Source organism: Gadus morhua, chromosome 16, assembly GCF_902167405.1.
Source record: "Gadus morhua chromosome 16, gadMor3.0, whole genome shotgun sequence".
NCBI classification, from domain to species: domain Eukaryota; kingdom Metazoa; phylum Chordata; class Actinopteri; order Gadiformes; family Gadidae; genus Gadus; species Gadus morhua.
In genome coordinates, this window is record NC_044063.1 from 12,448,371 (window position 1) to 12,467,190 (window position 18,820).

The 18,820-nt window shown below is 39.0% G+C and overlaps 3 protein-coding genes across 3 annotated transcripts; 2 read left to right on the forward strand and 1 right to left on the reverse strand.

Annotated features, from left to right (window-relative positions):
• The first annotated feature begins 285 nt into the window (after window positions 1-285).
• On the forward strand, window positions 286-7,447 carry LOC115561172 (extracellular calcium-sensing receptor-like). The gene is made up of 9 exons (XM_030380999.1): window positions 286-430; window positions 4,241-4,521; window positions 4,672-4,758; window positions 4,839-5,108; window positions 5,244-5,450; window positions 5,576-5,854; window positions 5,987-6,214; window positions 6,313-6,436; window positions 6,552-7,447. Exons 1-9 carry the CDS (start codon window positions 286-288, stop codon window positions 7,436-7,438), a joined length of 2,508 nt encoding a protein of 835 aa, XP_030236859.1. The 3' UTR covers window positions 7,439-7,447.
• Window positions 7,448-8,098: 651 nt separating this feature from the next.
• Window positions 8,099-11,979, reverse strand: LOC115528929 (extracellular calcium-sensing receptor-like). Its single transcript, XM_030337352.1, is given in 9 exon segments — window positions 8,099-8,332; window positions 8,335-8,904; window positions 8,986-9,109; window positions 9,194-9,415; window positions 9,524-9,729; window positions 10,539-10,834; window positions 10,987-11,276; window positions 11,374-11,668; window positions 11,837-11,979. Coding segments are annotated over 9 exon segments (2,238 nt in total). The 3' UTR covers window positions 8,099-8,240.
• A 1,555-nt stretch (window positions 11,980-13,534) lies between these two features.
• On the forward strand, window positions 13,535-17,353 carry LOC115528928 (extracellular calcium-sensing receptor-like). The gene is made up of 9 exons (XM_030337351.1): window positions 13,535-13,740; window positions 13,851-14,145; window positions 14,296-14,382; window positions 14,513-14,782; window positions 15,025-15,231; window positions 15,383-15,661; window positions 15,859-16,086; window positions 16,174-16,297; window positions 16,446-17,353. The coding sequence occupies exons 1-9, from the start codon at window positions 13,574-13,576 to the stop codon at window positions 17,351-17,353; spliced, it is 2,565 nt and encodes an 854-aa protein (XP_030193211.1). The 5' UTR covers window positions 13,535-13,573.
• The last annotated feature ends 1,467 nt before the right edge of the window (window positions 17,354-18,820 follow it).

Below are 18,820 nucleotides of genomic sequence, written 5' to 3' on the forward strand. Positions count from 1 at the left end.
TGCCTCCACCGGTGAAATGCTCCTTTAAGCAAGCCTAATTAGGTATTCTCAGTGTATCTGTGGATACATATTGTTAATCTAGGGTTTGGGTATTATTATTATTCCGGATTGGTAATGCCTACATCTCCACGGAGGACTGGACAAAAGTTGTCAAATTTGGGGTATACATACATATTTCAGTCTCCAAAAGATTTGGTGCCAAAATTTGTTGCCCATAGGTAAAAGAAATCTGAACTTCGTGTACATGCCTCATTTTGCATTTTGCATTCTGTGAGCATTTCAGGGATGGTAGGAGCCGGGGATCCCAGCCGAGGATTGAGCAACGAGCTCTACATCCTGAGCTACTGCCGCCCCCCACCCCTGCTGGACTGTGATTCGCTACTAAAGGGCTGCCGCTGGGATGGGCTGTCCGCCCCCCGTTTCCTGTACTGTAATTAACGGCCTTAAATATGACTACTTTAATGCCTCTGTATATGTAATGTTCGTTTCCCTTGGTAAAGGGACATTAGCACCCCCTATCGCCTATTGACAATTATTTCAGGGAGGACGTTCCTCCCTCACCCTACATTGACTCCCATTCATTTCCTGTGGAGCCCGCGGCCGGGCAGGGCTACCCGTGGCCGGGCTGTGGAGCCCGCGGCCGGGCAGGGCTACCCGTGGCCGGGCTGCGGAGCCCGCGGCCGGGCAGGGCTACCCGTGGCCGGGCTGCGGAACCCGTGGCCGGGCAGGGCTGCCCGCAGCTGGGCTGCGGAGCCTGCGGCCGTGTTGCCCGCTGCCGAGCTGTGGAGCAAGGATTGACTTGATCTATAAATGAAGTCCCCTCAATCTTAATTTGCCTAACACCTTGACCAACATTCTGAAACATCCATTAACATCCACATTTGCCTCAAACAATGTTTTGAAATAATGTTCTTGTTGTTCTTTTAATTGTTTGTTACTCTGACCATTCAGTTTGATATCCTGGAAAGAATGTTAGTGAATGATTCAGAGCATTATGCATTTTAAATGGCATCACTTTTGGTCTTGTGTCTTCGTTTTTCTTAAAACAATTGTAAAAAAAAATAGGCCCAATGATAGGCCCTGATTTTATTTAGCTTTACCAATCAAGAGTAGGTCCGATTTGACTAATTGGCTTTGCATCCATTCCTTCTGCACTTGTAGTCCAAGACATGCTGCCCACCAGCTTTCAAAGTACAATGCTGCCACTAGTGGATTTGTATCAATTCACATAATTATCCCTCCCTGCTATTTGGTAGTTCACCAAAACCCCCTGAAACAACTTGAGTCTCACAAACTTATGCCACCATATGCCACTAACAGTGCAAGCAGTCCAATGGCAACCAAGCACGCAGTCCTTCCTCCCTCACATTAGAAACCAACAGCCGCCATTGCTAAAAGAAGCACATCCCACTGCTTGCATTAGTTGGAGTACATTGCACTATGTTTCATTGTTAATGCAGATCATTCTTAAATTGTTTAACTGATTAATGTGTAAGGTGTTATAAAAGTGTCGCTGGAAAGAAAATCTGGTTTAAGACCAGGTCCGGGCCCAGTTTTACTGTTTTGTCTACGGAAAGGCCTTTTTGTTACAGGGCCAAGTGTTCTTTACAGGTAAAAAAAGTATGTGAAATAATTGTGAACTAAAAATGAAACTTTTTGGGTTAATTTATGATTTTCTGTTTGCTTAAAAATAACCAAAGAAATAAAATCCAACTCTGTATCGTATTGCATTGCATAGCATTTTATTTTGCATCTTATTTTGCATTGTGTTGAATCTCATTAAGTTTATTCAAATCGGGTCGAATCACATTGGTAGTTGCTTCCTATGTTTCTTTAATGTATCGGATCATTGGCAATGCTTCGAGATGCGTATGTCCCCGGTTGGCCCCAGTGATGGGGGCACATTCCTACTGCCTACACATTGGCGTGGAATAAAGGGCTTTCGGTTCAAGTCCTTCAACAGAGGCCTGAAATCTTCCAACGTTTTGAATGCCATGACAATCCAGGCTGTAGATGTTGAAAATGTTTGGACACTACTTTACACATGTCACAGTACAATGTCTAAATTAAATACATGTCTGATACAATTCACTCGTAAATTAACCAAATGCACTTTTTGATTAAGCTTGGTCTGGCAATATCTCATGTAACCCATGAGGCCTCTATGACCCAGAAAGCACCTCCAGTCCCCTCCGCCAGCAATGGCAGCAGCCCAGGTTTCCGGTCTCAGAGATGGAGGGGGAGGGGTTCAGACTCGGGTGTTGTGGGACAATGGTGGTTTTAATTTATTTAATTTAGGTTTTCTAACACTGTTAAGTGTCCAATTGTTTTTGTTAATTATGCTACCATGTTAGACGTTCAAGTATTTGCAGATATATTTTTAGAGGGGCATAAACAAAACAAAACAGCCTCAGCTGACCTGAGACGGACTAATTAACCTCTGGGGATGGATGAGGCTGCACACCTGTGGTGCTTTGGGCAATCAAGGCACACAGGATGAACCAGCCATTAACACGCACACTCAGGGAGATAGATCTGGCATGTCAGTATTCAAATCCTGCTCTGCATGCAACAAACCTTCAAACTCTGCAATAAACCGGTTTTCTACATATCGACCTCTGTCTTTGTGCATGAGAAGCCCAGTAAAACCACATGCCTCAGTGGTGTGTGGATGATCAACTGGTACAATATCTAAAAAGGTATGTTACCAAAATTAAAAAATAACAGAACTCCTCATCCTTTTTCTACACAGGCCTATTTGATAAAATTGAGGTGGCTCCTACATCAGATTTTACAAGTTTATATAGACTCCAAAAGATATTGACTCTCTTACAGTCCAAGTCATTTACTGATTCAGTACTCGTCTCCGGAATCCACTCCCAAACCAAACAAAATAAAATAAATACAACAATGAAAGATAATGCACTTCCTTTGTCCCTTAAATGTTTCATTTTTATTCAGGGGACTACCTCTGAAATGCGTATACATGTGGGATATCTATGTAAAATTGGTTGCCAATATCAGGGCAGACGCTACCCAAGTATAAGGGAAGTCTGACGAGTTGCATAAACACATAATTGTACTTGTACAAAAGTACTTTTTGCATTATGAAAACTAATATATACAGGGCTTGTACATCGAGAAGTCACTTTGCAATGACCACCTCAGTTTTGGGAAGAATAGGAACATAGAAATGTTGTCGTTACTTAGTAATCAATCGTAACATTTCGCTATATGGGGTGACACTGTTGCGTTGGTAAATGTCACAGAATTTCTTATGCAGGGTGGCAAAATAAGCACACGTTAAAGAATATTTACATTTATTATTTAATTAACATTAATACAACTCTCTCAGTTTATCACAAAATACTTAGCAGAAGACAGTCCCAAACTAAATATCCCATGATGTGCTTCTTTTGTTTTACTGTTATAAGTTGAGTCTGGATTTATGGCTTTGTCGGAATGTTGTGCCATAAATATTTGGCCTGTTAAGCCCTTTGAGATTGTAATGGTGATTAAGGGCTATACAAATATAATTGAATTGAAATGAAAAATGTATGTAAAATTTTATAATTAAAAAATTATTATTCATGTGCACAAAAAAATACCACATCAAATGAAAGTTTACAAGATATCTAAAAAAGCCTCAGTCAAGTTAAAGCCATTTCATCAGCGAAGCAGTAGAATTGTTGTATGTTTAGAATTGTTACTTTAATGACATATATTATTCAGTCATTCTGTATCGTTCTATGGTAATGCAGTCCAGTTCCCTCCCCAAATAGTCAGTCTAGTCTCAATACATACAGCAAAAAAAAAATTTAATTGGCAAAGGGGATGGCATTATATCGCATATAAAGTTGTGTTTGAGAAAAAGATTGTTCAGAAAGCGGGGCCAGACTAGAGGGCAGTCATGAGAGCTCATAAGGAATCACACTTGATAATTTGTGTTTGTTTGTTTTTGGTCTCTTTCTCCTCTCATATGTCTTCAACAGGTCCCTTCTCTTGTATATCAAAAAGACAATTTAATCTGAATGGAATGCACAAGTTTGGGGATGTCATTCTGGGAGGGATCTTTACTTTGAACTTTTACACTGAATCTTCTGAACTTTATTTTACTTCAGAGCCAAACCATCCCATTTGCTTTGGGTGAGTATGTCATAGAATGTTGATAAAGCCACTTTAACTATATAACAATGTTGTTTATGGATAATTTCATTTTCTTTTAGCTTTCATCCTCTAGGTTTCAGATTGGCCCAGACCATGGCCTTTGCTGTCGAGGAAATTAACAGAAACTCCATACTGCTTCCTAATACATTGTTGGGATACAATCTATATGATAGCTGTGGAATCCTATGGAACTCATTGAGTGCAGCTCTGTCTATGATTAGCGGCAGCGGAGAGCCATTTCAATTAAATGAGAGCTGTTATGGATATCCTCCTGTGCTAGGAATTGTGGGAGATTCTTCCTCAACACGTACTATTGCTATTTCTAGCTTAGTAAGCTTGTACAGGGTTCCAATGGTAAGTTGTAACCTCATTTTTAAAAAGACAAGGCTTTTGGTTGATGATTGCCATTACATTTAAAATTAATAATCAAAAAGAATGAAGTAAATTCTAAAAAAATTCAGGCAGATAAATGGTAACAATTGTTTCTACCTTTACATTGGACAGGTGAGTTATTATTCCACTTGTTCCTGTCTGACTGACAGGGGGAGGTTCCCGTCCTTCTTTAGAACTATTCCAAGTGATGCATTCCAGGTAGAGCACATTACTTACCACAGGGAAATGTTCTGAAAGGCATTTTTATTTTGTTTTAATTGGATTTTTCATTCAACCAGGTGCGAGCTATGCTCCAAATTGTCAGACGGTTTAAATGGACTTGGTTAGGCCTGTTAATCAGTGATGACGACTATGGACTCAACGTCGCCCGATCCTTCCAGTCAGACCTGGCCGAGTCTGGGAGAGGCTGTCTTGCTTATTTAGAGGCTCTGCCTAAGAGAAACGATTTAGATCAGCTGCAAAGGATTGTTGGTATAATGAAGAAATCCACATCCCGTGTGGTTATTGTATTTGCATATGAAACCCAAATGCTTAATCTAATGGAAGAGGTTAGAAATTTTCAAAGAACAATTACAATTGTAGTTTTTTGTGAAATTTGAAGTAAAAAGCTAAAATATGTTGCAGTAGATGCATTACTGTGCTTACTTTTTTTTAAATATATATATATACATTCCAATCCACAGGTGGTGAGGCAAAATGTTACGGGCCTTCAGTGGATGGCCAGTGAAGCCTGGTCTACAGCTGTTGTTCTTCAGACCCCCAGCTACATGCCTTTTCTTGCAGGCACTCTGGGCATTGCCATCCGCCGGGGAGAGATACCAGGCCTCAGGGACTTCCTCCTTAGAATACGCGCCGACAATGACACACTCAGCAACCAGGACAACAATTTAGTACGGGTTTCATTCTACACAGATTCATAATCAAATATCTTGTAGGAATACTTTTCAATGTATATGTGACCAATACATGATACTTTTGTTTATGATCCCCCTCATCATGAATTCCCCTTCATTAGGTAAAACAGTTTTGGGAGCACATATTTCAGTGCAAGTTTGTATCTCCTGGAACGGAGTTTGAAGGGCAGACTCAGGAAAAACTGTGTACAGGGAATGAGATTCTAAAGAATGTAGACACTGAATTCCTTGATCTGTCCAACCTCAGGCCAGAGTACAATGTGTACAAGGCAGTATATGCCCTGGCACATGCCCTACATGACCTTCTACAGTGTGTTCCAGGGAGTGGGCCTTTCAAAGGTCAAAGCTGTGCCCGTTTACAGGGACTAGAGCCATGGCAGGTCTGTTTTCGATCATTTCCATAATGAAAAAATGAATTGACATTTTCTAATGATTTTATGTAATGTTCATTTGAGAACTCAATAGTCCAACATACTTTTTTTCACTATTTACTCCTCATTCCTACCATACAGCTTTTATATTACATGCAAAAGGTCAATTTCACAACAGATTTTGGTGATCAAGTGTCATTTGATGAAAGTGGGGATGTTTTACCAATCTACGATGTGATGAACTGGATGTGGCTCTCAGATGGAAGCACAGAGGTTAAAAATGTGGGTGAGGTCAAAGAATTGGCTTCAGAAATAGATGATCTTATCCTTAAGGAAGACCAAATCTTTTGGAATTTTGAATCTAAAAAGGTCTGCTGACAATCTATCTATTATCCTTGACAAGTTTAATTTGTCATAGTCTGAAAGGTGGAATATTTTTAAAGGCAATCAACTTGTCCCTCCCTTAGCCTCCCAAGTCAGTGTGTAGTGAGAGCTGTCCCCCTGGCACTCGCATGGCCATAAAGAAAGGTGAACCTGTCTGCTGCTTCGACTGCATTCCTTGTTCAGAAGGAAAAGTTAGCAATAAGACAGGTTTGTTTGCAATACAAATATATTTCAAATCAATTGTACATATATTGTCAAACGCAAAGACTAAAACTATTTAATTGTTTTCTGTTAGATTCAACACAATGTACCAGCTGTTCAGAAGAGTTTTGGTCCAACCCCCAACGTGATCACTGCGAACCCAAAATCATTGAGTTTCTTTCCTTTATAGAACCCCTAGGCATCTCCTTGACCACTGCTTCATTATTTGGTGCACTTTTATGTTTAATTGTTTTTGGAATCTTCATCCATCATCGGACCACGCCAGTAGTTAGGGCCAACAACTCAGAGCTCAGCTTCCTCATTCTGCTGTCACTCAAACTATGCTTCATGTGCTCCTTGCTTTTCATTGGCCACCCAAGGCTGTCGACATGCCAGTTGCGGCAAGCAGCCTTTGGGATCAGCTTTGTGCTGTGTGTCTCGTGTATCCTGGTGAAGACCATGGTAGTTCTTGCAGTTTTCAAGGCCTCCAAACCAGGAGGGGGCAATAGTCTGAAGTGGTTCGGGGTAATGCAACAGAGGGGGACTGTTTTATTTCTTACTTTAATACAAGCAGCAATTTGTACAACCTGGCTTATGTCGTCCTCACCAACTCCTCATAAAAACACACAGTACTACAAGGAAAAAATAACAGTTGAGTGTGTAGTGGGGTCGACAGTTGGATTTGTAGTTTTACTAGGCTATATTGGCTTACTAGCTATTCTCAGTTTCTTGCTGGCTTTCTTAGCAAGGAATCTGCCAGATAACTTCAATGAGGCCAAGTTTATCACCTTCAGCATGTTGGTCTTCTGTGCTGTTTGGATAGCCTTTATCCCAGCATATATCAATTCTCCTGGAAAATATGCAGATGCTGTGGAGGTATTTGCCATTCTAGCTTCAAGTTTTGGGCTGTTACTGGCCCTATTTGGACCAAAGTGTTACATAATTATCCTGAAGCCTGAGAAAAATAATAAAAAAGCTTTGATGGGAAGGGGCACACCAAGATCATAGTAACATGGCTATCCTTTTGAATACATAGAAATAATCAGTGGAGGTCTATGATTGTAGCTAATGTAGATGTAAGTAAGTTATAGATGTTTACTGAATAGTTTGACCAACATATCGGAAGCGAATAAATCTTGTATTCAACATTGTGATTCCTGCATTCATGGTGTTTTATATTGCACAAAGCAAATTTTACTTTACCCAATATCCCATTCCCAACTTCTTTCTTCAGTAACATGGGTATCAATAGCTTTAGAAATTACATGCAATAATGGAATGCTTCCAATTACAACAAATGTTGCAATTAGGACTTTAAACATTTTAGGCATGAATGAATGGCACAATAAATCTTTATTTGAAATTGATGTATTCGTACAATACACTCAAAATCCAACTTACTTATGTTATCTATTAAACAATCGATGGCAGACTAAGTACAGAAATATGCCTATAATACCAAGAAGATCAAAATAAAAAAACGTTTTAGTTATATTATAAAGTTTGCATTCTTTCTTGATTAATTTCTTGATTAATTAACAAAAGCTTGTTAATTAATCAATGAAAATCAACCAGTTATTTTTTAGCCATTACATTTTTCTTGGTGTTTTTCTCTGGTCTAAACAAAATGATAAAACATTTTGGAACAAATATACAGAATATCAACCCAAAACTAGAGGACAATATGGCAAAGATCTCGACAGCTACAGTGAACTTTCCAGGGGAACTGATATATGCTGGGATAAAAGCGATCCAAACAGCACAGAATATAAGCATACTAAATGTAATAAGCTTAGCTTCATTAAAATTGTCAGGTAGTTTTCGGGCCAGAACAGCTAAAACAAAACAAAATACAGCAAGGAGACCGATGTACCCAAGCACAGCCCAGAAACCGATCGCTGAGCCTAATGCACATTCTAGAATTATTTTCTCATTGTAGGTGGTCAGGTTTCTAATAGAGAAAGGAGGCCTAAGAACCAACCAAATAATGCATATCAAGACTTGAACAAATGTAAAAGATACTACAGTCATTCTCTGCTGTGTAGGGCCAAACCATTTAGCAATGTTGCTACCTGGAAGTGTGGCTTTAAATGCCATTAACACAACTATAGTCTTTCCCAGAACACAAGAAATACAGAGGACAAATGTTATCCCAAAGGCTGTGTGGCGAAGCATACAGGACCAGTCCGAGGGACGACCAATGAAAGTAAGAGAACACAGGAAACACAAAGTCAAGGAGAAGAGCAAAAGAAAGCTCAGTTCAGAGTTGTTGGCCCTAACTATTGGAGTATACCTATGATGGAAGAAAACTATGGCTGTAACAATGGTTAAACATGCTCCTCCAACTGAAAATGATGTCAAGATGATTCCCAAAACCTCATGAAAAGAAAGAAACTCAACAGGCTTAGGAAGACATAAGGTCTTCTCTGCATTGGGCCAGAACTCCTTGTGACAAGACAAGCAGTCAGATGAATCTAAGAAAGAGAAATATATAATTAGGGAAGGTTTTGCAGTATGTCTATAGTTGACATTAGGATTAATACCATTGCTTATACCTGAAGTATTACTTATTCCTCCTTCAGCACATGGTACACAGTCATAGCAGCAAATTGGCTTCCCCTTCTGCAGAACCTTGCGTGTTCCTGGTGGACAGCTGTCACTGCATATGGATACAGGCACCTGAGGCATACATAAACATATGAATACCCATTGTCGGTTTTAAAAGTTAAAAGTAAAAAGGATTCAAAGTATACTTCTCCCTGCCTGTGTGCTACTGTCTGTCCAACGGATTTCCCTTTTTATAGTAAACTTCTGTCCAGGAGAAAGAGATTCATCGTAGTTTCCCACTGTTACAAACTCGAGATCCCCTTTTCTATTTTGTTGCCAGTTAATCAGCTCATAGAAGGCCACAGGGTCACCATTGTTATCAAATGAGACGTGGTAACCATTACGAGAGAAATTCACAATTTTCAACTGATCAAGGACCTGTTCAGATGAACATAATAAACAAAACATTTTTTTGTGAGTAAAGTGTGTATCAATGGTAAATGGTTTCATTTTCAATTATCAAGGTACGATATGAATGATAATGACCTGCATTGGCTCTATTTTGATAAATCGGTCACATTGTACTGTGGAGTTTATCTTCTTACACACAATATTGTGTACAGCGTGTGCTATTGCATAAACAGCTTTGTAAACCATGTTTGTGATTCTGAGCTGAGAAGTATCAGTGTATGGGTTTTGGAGCTTCTGTAGATCTTCAGTTCCATCACATACTTTTTCCACTAAGCCAGCTTCTAGAAACAGAGAAACGGGACAATGTGTTGTGACAATAAAAACAATAAAAGACATTGAAAGTATTCTTCTTTCAATAGATAGAATAAGGTAGATTAGGTAGTATTAGGGCAACTATGTGTAAGATTCAATTTAAGATCAATAATGAAAATCAACCAGTTATTTTTTACCCATTACATTTTTCTTGGTGTTTTTCTCTGGTCTAAACAAAATGATAAAACATTTTGGAACAAATATACAGAAAATCAACCCAAAACTAGAGGACAATATGGCAAAGATCTCGACAGCTACAGTCAACTTTCCAGGGGAACTGATATATGCTGGGATAAAAGCGATCAGAACAAAGCAGACTAAATGTAATAAGCTTAGCGGGACAATGTGTTGTCACAATAAAAACAATAAAAGACATTGAAAGTATTCTTCTTTCAATAGATAGAATTAGGTAGCATTAGGGCAACTATGTGTAAGATTCAGGCCCTCCCAGTTAGTAGCCAACCAGAGTACCTTTTCTGGGTGATGTGAGTGTGAGGGGTTTGGGCAAGGGCTGGCCAGGATTTGCATTTTGTTGAATTCATCCATTATAGGATGCGATTTTATGGATATAATTGATATCACTATAGATCAGCATTGAATACAAATGTTTCCAATTAATTTTAAGCTACGAGCCTGTTGAAATGTTACACATTAAAGCTTTAATAATGAAAAAAAACATAACGTTATGCTAATATTAGCTTTTACTCAATGTATTATTTGGTTTGCATTAATTATATATATAGAAATGAAGGATTCTGTTAGGAAGTCTATTTCTCACGTTTTTTTAGCTTGCAGTTGAATGCACCCTCCCAGAACTTGGTAAGCAAGTGGGAAGCAGCCACTTTAGCAGGAGAAAGATCCATAATGTATTCTCTAAAACCTGGTATGACAGATTGTGGAATAGCAAATCCGATGGCTCCTGCACAAATCCTGAAACTCTGAACTTCCGGATCGGTTACCCAGGCCTCACTGCCAATCCACTGGCGAGGAGGAGAGGGATTTCGAGTCAGCTCCTCCAGTAGAAACTTCAAATCACCTGTGGCTGTAAACAATACGACAACCATGGCTGTGGACCTGTAGAAATGTCATAATGTTTAAATTAAATTATAACCCAACTCTTTTTTTCTATGCAACCTACATTTCACAAAGTCTTATGAACATTACATTTGTCAAATTGACATTCACCTTAATATTCTGAATATATTAATAGTATAAAATGTATAAACCTGCGGATAACGTCGGCAACTTGTTGAATTTTGCTTGCTGGATCATTTCGATTGAATGATTCAGAGTATTCCACACATATACCCTCTTTGTGCGCTGCTCGTAGGAAGGACGCCATACCATTGTTGCCATAGTCTGAGTTAGAGTGGACAGTTCCAATCCAAGTCCAACCAAAATATTTCACAAGTTTTGCAAGTGCATCGGCCTGGAACTGGTCACTCGGGATGGTTCGAAAAAATGTTGGGAATTGAGTCTTTTCAGACAAACAAGCGCATGTAGCAAAGTGACTGACCTAAGAAAAATAAATAAACATAGCACATGATTCGTTTTTACTCTAGGCCCTGAAATAAAGATTACATAATTCTGCAGAATAAAAATATATAGCCTACTAAGGGGATGTCAAATGGCGCGACAATGCGTGAAATGCTGATGCACTGTGTGGATCCAGAATCACCAATAATAGCCAGCACGCTTCCAGTTTGTGAACACACTTTACTGTTGTCAGACAACAGCTGAGGGGGATTGGTAAACTGGAATGCCACCTGGACCGTCAATGGAACTGAGGCACAAGTGTCATGGATTTGGTAACCGAGTGTAATGCCCGGCAGAATGCCAGAGCTTTTGTTAATCTCGTCAATGGCAAAGGCCATAGCCCGAGAAATGCGCAGTTCTCGGGTATCCATGCTGCAGACAGACACATACAAATTGAACAGCTAATGTTATATAATTTAATTAATTCAAACTAACTGCACTGAATAAATTGTGCTTTGTATGGTTAATAATATCTATAATCAAAATGTATATATCAGCAATACAATTTTCTTGATCACAGGTCTTTGTCCTCTAACTCACCTCCCTGTACATTCTATGGGCTCTGGTAGGCTGGTGTAGTTATGCTTCACTGTTTTCATGTAGTAATGTATCGAAAAGGCACCTCCTATTAGATAGTCACCGTCCAGTGTGAATACAGGGGGTTGAGGAGTGCCTCGAAGCATACATTTAACAGAATTAGTAGAATTCCCTGTATCAGAAAAATCCCCTATCCCAACCTTACCACCATTCTCAGGTCCTGTAGTGCCAGTTCTCTGTAGATGGCCAACTGCAGACTCATGCAAAGCAAGAGCAAGCCAGAGCACAACCAAACCCAGAAAAGGGGTTGGCCCAGAAGTAATGGTAAAACTGGTCATTCTTAGAATGACCCAATATGTGTTGTGGATCAGGCAGCTCTTCGGTTTAGTTTATATAGACTTTCTAATAGATGCTGTGCCTCTCTTAGAGTATATACGTCATTTAATGCTTCAGTGCTTATTTGTTCACCATCTTGAATCCTCCTTATTATTGTATTAGTATTCTCCACTTCCAATCGCAAGCAACCAGTCTGGTTAAGAAAAATTATGTGCATTTCAACAAACAAAACAAAGATGCAAGAAAATTCATTATTATTACTATTGAGGAGATTACAGGGACGTTGTTTGTCCAATATATTTGCTCAGGGCCGTTTTAGAGTAGTATTTACATAAACCAGGTTGCTTACATCTAGGTGGATGAAGAAAAATCAAGGAAACCAGTTTCTCCTTATTTCCTAGTTTAAAAAAATTATATGTCTGCTGCTTACGTTTAAAAGTAGAAAAGGTCAAACCGTGTTCAAATTATTATCGTTATAACTGATAACAATATAAACCTGGTTTATTTTGGAAAATTGTTAAGTGAATAGGGTTTAACATTGTTTTTACCCTTCATTGTTGTTTTGCCTATTACCTATCAAGGTGGATTGAATAAATAAATATAAACAAGATAGGGCTGTATATCTTGCTGGATAAGAAAGGAGGAATAAAAGGGCAAAGGTCATGACCAGGCTAACCACGAACATAGGAATACAGAGCAAAATAATTTACACCACAATTAAATCTGTAATACACCCATCTAGTGGGAATATCTCTGGATACATGTTGATGACCATCGACCAAGTATGTGCAGTTTAAAAATAATATGTTTGAGATGGAAATGTTTAATCAGGAGGCAATACAGGAAATGAATTAGTGCACATGGATAGTGAAATATTGGAGCCGTCTAACCCCCTGTACAGCCTATTATCACATATATAGATCCCCACCCTGTTAGTTACTTGCTTGGTGCACAATAACAAGAGCTGAACATGTTAACCGAAAAGGGACGACACATAATCAGTGTGATACTACCATCTAGTGGTCATTGCTTGAATGACGGGTTTCTGACTTCAGTTCAAAAGCAATTCAAAGTGAATTTATTTCATAAGACAAATTGGAGCAACTTAATTTCACAAAGCCTCTAATATTTAAATATTTTATATTGTGACTATGTTGAATGGCACTGGTATAATGCAATTCAAGCTCCACCCCTAAAATGTCTGCCCAGTCGTGATAGGAGATGGGTATGATATTAAATAATGACGTCAAATCGCAAAGGGGTTAAACCGTTTATAAAATCAAGTGTTTGGGAAAAAAACATTAGAAGAGGTGGGGAGCATATTAGAGGGCAGTTATGAGAGCCCATAAGGAATCACACTTGCTTATATGTGTATTTTTATTTTTGTTCTCTTTCTCTTCCCAAATGTCTTCAACAGGTCCCTTTTCTTGCATGTTACAGAGACAATTTAATCTGAATGGAATGCACAAGTTTGGTGATGTTATTCTGGGAGGGTTATTTGGAATCAACTTTTACACAACATTTTCTGAACTATCCTTTACTTCAGAACCAAAGGACCCCATCTGCAATGGGTGATTGCTTTGATGAAGATATATTCAGAAAAAAATTTGACACACTCATAATTATACAATAATAATTACACAATAATTATTGTTATCTTGTTAACTTGTCTATTTTACAGCTTTGATGTTCTAGGGTTCAGACAGGCCCAGACCATGGCCTTTGCTGTTGATGAAATTAACAGAAACTCCAAACTGCTACCTAATATATTATTGGGATACAGTCTATATGATAGCTGTGTCAAACTAGGAATCTCATTCCGTGCAGCTCTGTCTATGACCAGTGGCAGAGGAGAGCCCTTGCAATTAAATGAGAGCTGTTTCGGGAAGCCTCCTTTGCTAGGAATTGTGGGAGATTCCTCCTCGACACGTACTATTGCCATTTCTAGCATCGTAAGCTTGTACAATCTACCTTTGGTAGGTTTCTAACCATTACAAATAGACATGGCTACTGTAAAAAAAATAAGAAGAAGAATCTGGTCAAATGAATCCTTATCAGTATGGTGCATGAGTTGCAATAACAAAAAGATGCAGATATACGATGCTAATCATCTTTGCCTTCGACAGGTGAGTTATTTTGCCACATGTTCCTGTTTGAGTGACAGGAAGCGTTTCCCATCATTCTTTAGAACTATTCCAAGTGATGCATTTCAGGTAAAGCGATTCCATTAAAACAATAACAATATCATCTTCATGCATAAGTCAAGAACCCTGTTCATATTTTAATTAGAAACATGCAGGAATATGTTACATAATCCGTTTCAGATTGTTTTTGTCCAACCAGGTGCGAGCTATGCTCCAGATTCTGAGGCGGTTTGGCTGGACCTGGGTTGGAATGTTGATCAGTGATGATGACTATGGCCTCCACGCTGCCCGATACTTACAGTCAGACATGGCACAGTCTGGCAGAGGCTGTCTGGCTTATCTGGAGACTCTGCCAAGGAAGAATTACCGAACTGAATACGAAAGGATAGTTGGCATTATGCGGAAATCTACCAGCCGTGTGGTTATAGTCTTTGCACATGAGACCCACATGCTTAATCTTATGCAAGAGGTTAGGGTTTAAGATATTCCAAAATGTGATTTTGCTTAAGTAATTTGTAAGATCAAGCCCAAAGTTAATTTGGGCTCATGGCATTATGAAGTAGTGATACAATTGATTAAGGAATGACACAATGTGGAAGCCTACTTGGATATTTTTTTACTGTTATCCTATTCAGATATATTACAGTAAAAAAGCATGAAATATATTCATTCTTTTGATTGACATTTTGAATTACACACTTGACTCCTCAGGTGGTAAAGCAGAATGTTACAGGCCTGCAGTGGATCGCCAGCGAAGCATGGACTGCTGCCACTGTGTTACAGACCCCAAGCTATATGCCCTTTCTTGCAGGAGCTCTTGGCATTGCCATCCGCCGGGGGGAGATACCAGGACTAAGGGATTTCCTACTGAGAATACACCCTGACAATGAAACACTCAACAGCCAGGACAACAATTTAGTGCGGGATTCCTCTTACAGACTGATTCAGAATCTCAAGTTTTACACACTGCCTTTAATATATCTCGTAGGAATACTCTTATGTATTCCTACGAGAATCTTATATGTGATTTAAATGCTATTTATGTTTGATTCGATTCCCCATTTATTAGGTGAAGCAGTTTTGGGAGAATATATTTCATTGTAGGTTTGTATCTGCTGGAATGGAGGTGGAAAACCCGACACAGGCAAGACAATGTACAGGGAATGAGGATCTAAGGAATATAAAAGATGAATTCTTTGATATGTCTAACCTCAGGCCAGAGTATAATGTGTACAAGGCAGTATATGCCCTTGCACATGCCCTACAGGACATGCTGCAATGTGTCCCAGGGAATGGTCCATTCAAAGATCAAAGCTGTGCCAGTTTACAAAGTCTAGAAGCATGGCAGGTCAGAGTTCCGCTTTCATTAAACATAACATTAGTACATTTTTGAAAGATTAAATCATCTTTAATAAATTTTACTTTAGAAAAAAGTTATTTTTCCAGACATTGAAAGATTAAGAAGTCAATTATATACCATGGTTTCCAGTTTGCAAAGAGTATTATTATTCTCTATGTATTACCCTTTGTTCTCTTACCTCATAGCTTGTACATTACTTGCAAATGGTGAATTTCACCACACAATTTGGTGATCATGTGTCATTTAATGAAAATGGGGATGCTTTACCAATCTATGATGTGATGAACTGGATGTGGCTTCCAGAGAGAGTCACACAGGTTCAAAATGTAGGAGAAATCAAAGAATTGGCATCGAAAGTCGATGATCTCATCCTTCATGAAGACAAAATCTTTTGGAATTTTGAATCTAAAAAGGTTTGCTTACATTTGGTCAGATAATTATGCTATCTCCGTCATATTACTATGAAATAGTAATAATGCAATAAACTTATCTCCCCTTAGCCACCCAAATCGGTTTGTAGTGACAGCTGTCCCCCTGGCACCCGCATGGCCAGAAAGAAGGGTGAACCCGTCTGCTGCTTCGACTGCATCCCTTGTTCAGCAGGAAAAATTAGTAATGAGACAGGTTTGTTTTCAATACATTGCATGCATATTGTAGATATCTATTTATCTATCGCGAGACACAAACACAGAGATCGACAGAAAGTGACAGACAGAGACGGATATATTATTACGTAATATATACCTGATAGAACCTTGCTATTGTTTGTCAGATTCAACAGAATGTACCAACTGTCCGGAGGATTTTTGGTCCAACTCACAACGTGATCACTGTGTTCCCAAAAGAATGGAATTTCTTTCCTACTTGGAACCACTGGGCATCTCCTTGACCACTGCTTCATTATCCGGTGCACTTTTATGCACTATTGTTATTGGAGTCTTCACCTATCATCGTACCACCCCAGTGGTTAGGGCCAACAACTCAGAGCTCAGCTTCCTCATTCTGCTGTCACTCAAACTGTGCTTCTTGTGCTCATTACTTTTCATTGGTCAGCCAAGGCTGTGGACTTGTCAGTGGAGGCATGCAGTATTTGGGATCAGCTTTGTTCTATGCGTCTCATGTATCCTGGTGAAGACCATGGTAGTTCTGGCGGTATTCAAGGCCTCCAAACCAGGAGGTGGCGGTAGTCTAAAGTGGTTTGGGGCAATGCAACAGAGGGGGACAATTGTATTTCTGACCTTAATCCAAGCAGCAATTTGTACAACCTGGCTTGTGTCTTCCTCACCTATTCCTCATAAAAACACCCAATATCATAGTGACAAGATAATTGTTGAGTGTCTTGTAGGGTCCACAATTGGATTCGGATTATTGCTAGGATATATTGGCTTACTGGCTATTCTCAGCTTCTTGCTTGCATTCTTGGCACGGAATCTACCAGATAACTTCAATGAGGCCAAGTTTATCACCTTCAGCATGCTTGTCTTCTGTGCTGTTTGGATAGCCTTTATCCCAGCCTATATTAACTCCCCTGGAAAATATGCAGATGCTGTAGAGGTATTTGCCATTCTCGCTTCTAGTTTTGGGCTGTTGGCGGCACTGTTTTGTCCTAAGTGTTATATCATTTTGCTTAAACCTGAGAAAAATACCAAAAAAGCAATTATGGGTAGAGGTAAAAACTAAATCATACAATAAACTTTTCTCAAAGAGCCCGGATATTATAACGCAATTGGTTAAGCACACCGATGAAGTTATGATGACAGGTTATTAAGGACTGATTGCAACTTTTCTGAATCAGGCCATCTTAACAGCACCAGCGATGTGACCAGGGCTAAGTTCCCATTTGATTGTTCTCCAAATTGCTGAAAATGTAAGCATTAAATTCAACTGCCCTAATTTGGCAACTTACTTTGTATTTTGGTCACCCTAGGCTTGTTTAAGGATCTCAGGTTTAATGTATGCTGTATATTACTAATGATATATTAGGACTGCAGATACTGTAGTGTTTGATAAAACCATGACAGAACTGTGGATCATACGATAGCCATGTGGTGTGTCCTCTTGTTTTTAAAGAAAATCTTGAAATACTTCACTAAAAAGATGTAACTGATGCATTTTTACTTACAGAAAACAGTTTAGCATAATATAGATAAAAAGGTATATAGGTAACTGCATTTCAACCACCTAAGAAGCAATGCCCTAGTAGCAACCATAGTGCCATAGAGCTGGTTGGGCCTCGGATTAGAGTGGAGCAAGGCAGTGAGCATTTGAAAAAAGAAGATGCATTTTATGATTCAATAGATGGATAGGAAAACCGGACCCAATATCCATCCTAGTCAACTTTAACCTTCAGGCCATTGTCATTATATGGCAATGAGTTGACACATTTACACAAATGTCTACTGTACCTCACAATGTTAATTCAGGTCAACCCATTGACTGTATGGGTCCAACTAAATATTAAATATAGAAGAAATGCTAGATCTGCAAGAACTTTCCTTTTGTTATTCATACTTATCCATTAATTTATTAAATCCGCTACTCAAAACTTTAGCAGAACTGAGTGTTGTTTTTTCAAACTATGGTCGTACAGCACTTCCCCACCCTCTGCTGGACCTAAAGAGTTCAAACACAACATGCCACTATCATGTTCAGACACATTGGCTCCTCCCCATCTAGACAGCCGTTAATTGTGTTTTTCACCTCTGGTCTTACATGAATGGATTACATTTGAGTTAGAGACAGGTTGAGACAAACCGCACAATCTTGTTCAGATGCCAAATAATATTTTAATGAACAACGTTTCGGCCTGAGGCCTTTTTCAAGTTTCACACCCAAACAGTGAAAGAACACACCTTTTATGGTGGACCCTTGTTGTTGATTGGTCTGAAACAACCTGTAATCAATTAGCGCCATAATTTGGTTTCCATTCATCTATACATACAATATACACAATATAACAACAGTCCAACATGATAATTCAAGTAACTTCTAATGTCAATAATTCATTTAAATGGATTAAGTCAGGTAAAAAACATTACAAGTAGGTTAGATTCTTAACAATAATTCGTTCATGTGGAAGATGGTATTCTGTAATGAGTAAGGGTGTTCATCAGTAATTCAACACATTACAATTGTGTTCCTAACAAT

Coding starts and splice junctions, on each gene's coding strand:
- LOC115561172 (XM_030380999.1), top strand. CDS start 286: ATGGTAGGAGCCGGGGATCCCAGCCGAGGATTGAGCAACGAGCTCTAC. Junction 431..4,240: donor CGCCCCCCGTTTCCTGTACT/GTAATTAACGGC, acceptor TTCATCCTCTAG/GTTTCAGATTGGCCCAGACC. Junction 5,855..5,986: donor AGGGACTAGAGCCATGGCAG/GTCTGTTTTCGA, acceptor CCTACCATACAG/CTTTTATATTACATGCAAAA.
- LOC115528928 (XM_030337351.1), top strand. CDS start 13,574: ATGTCTTCAACAGGTCCCTTTTCTTGCATGTTACAGAGACAATTTAAT. Junction 13,741..13,850: donor AAGGACCCCATCTGCAATGG/GTGATTGCTTTG, acceptor TCTATTTTACAG/CTTTGATGTTCTAGGGTTCA. Junction 16,298..16,445: donor AAAAATTAGTAATGAGACAG/GTTTGTTTTCAA, acceptor ATTGTTTGTCAG/ATTCAACAGAATGTACCAAC.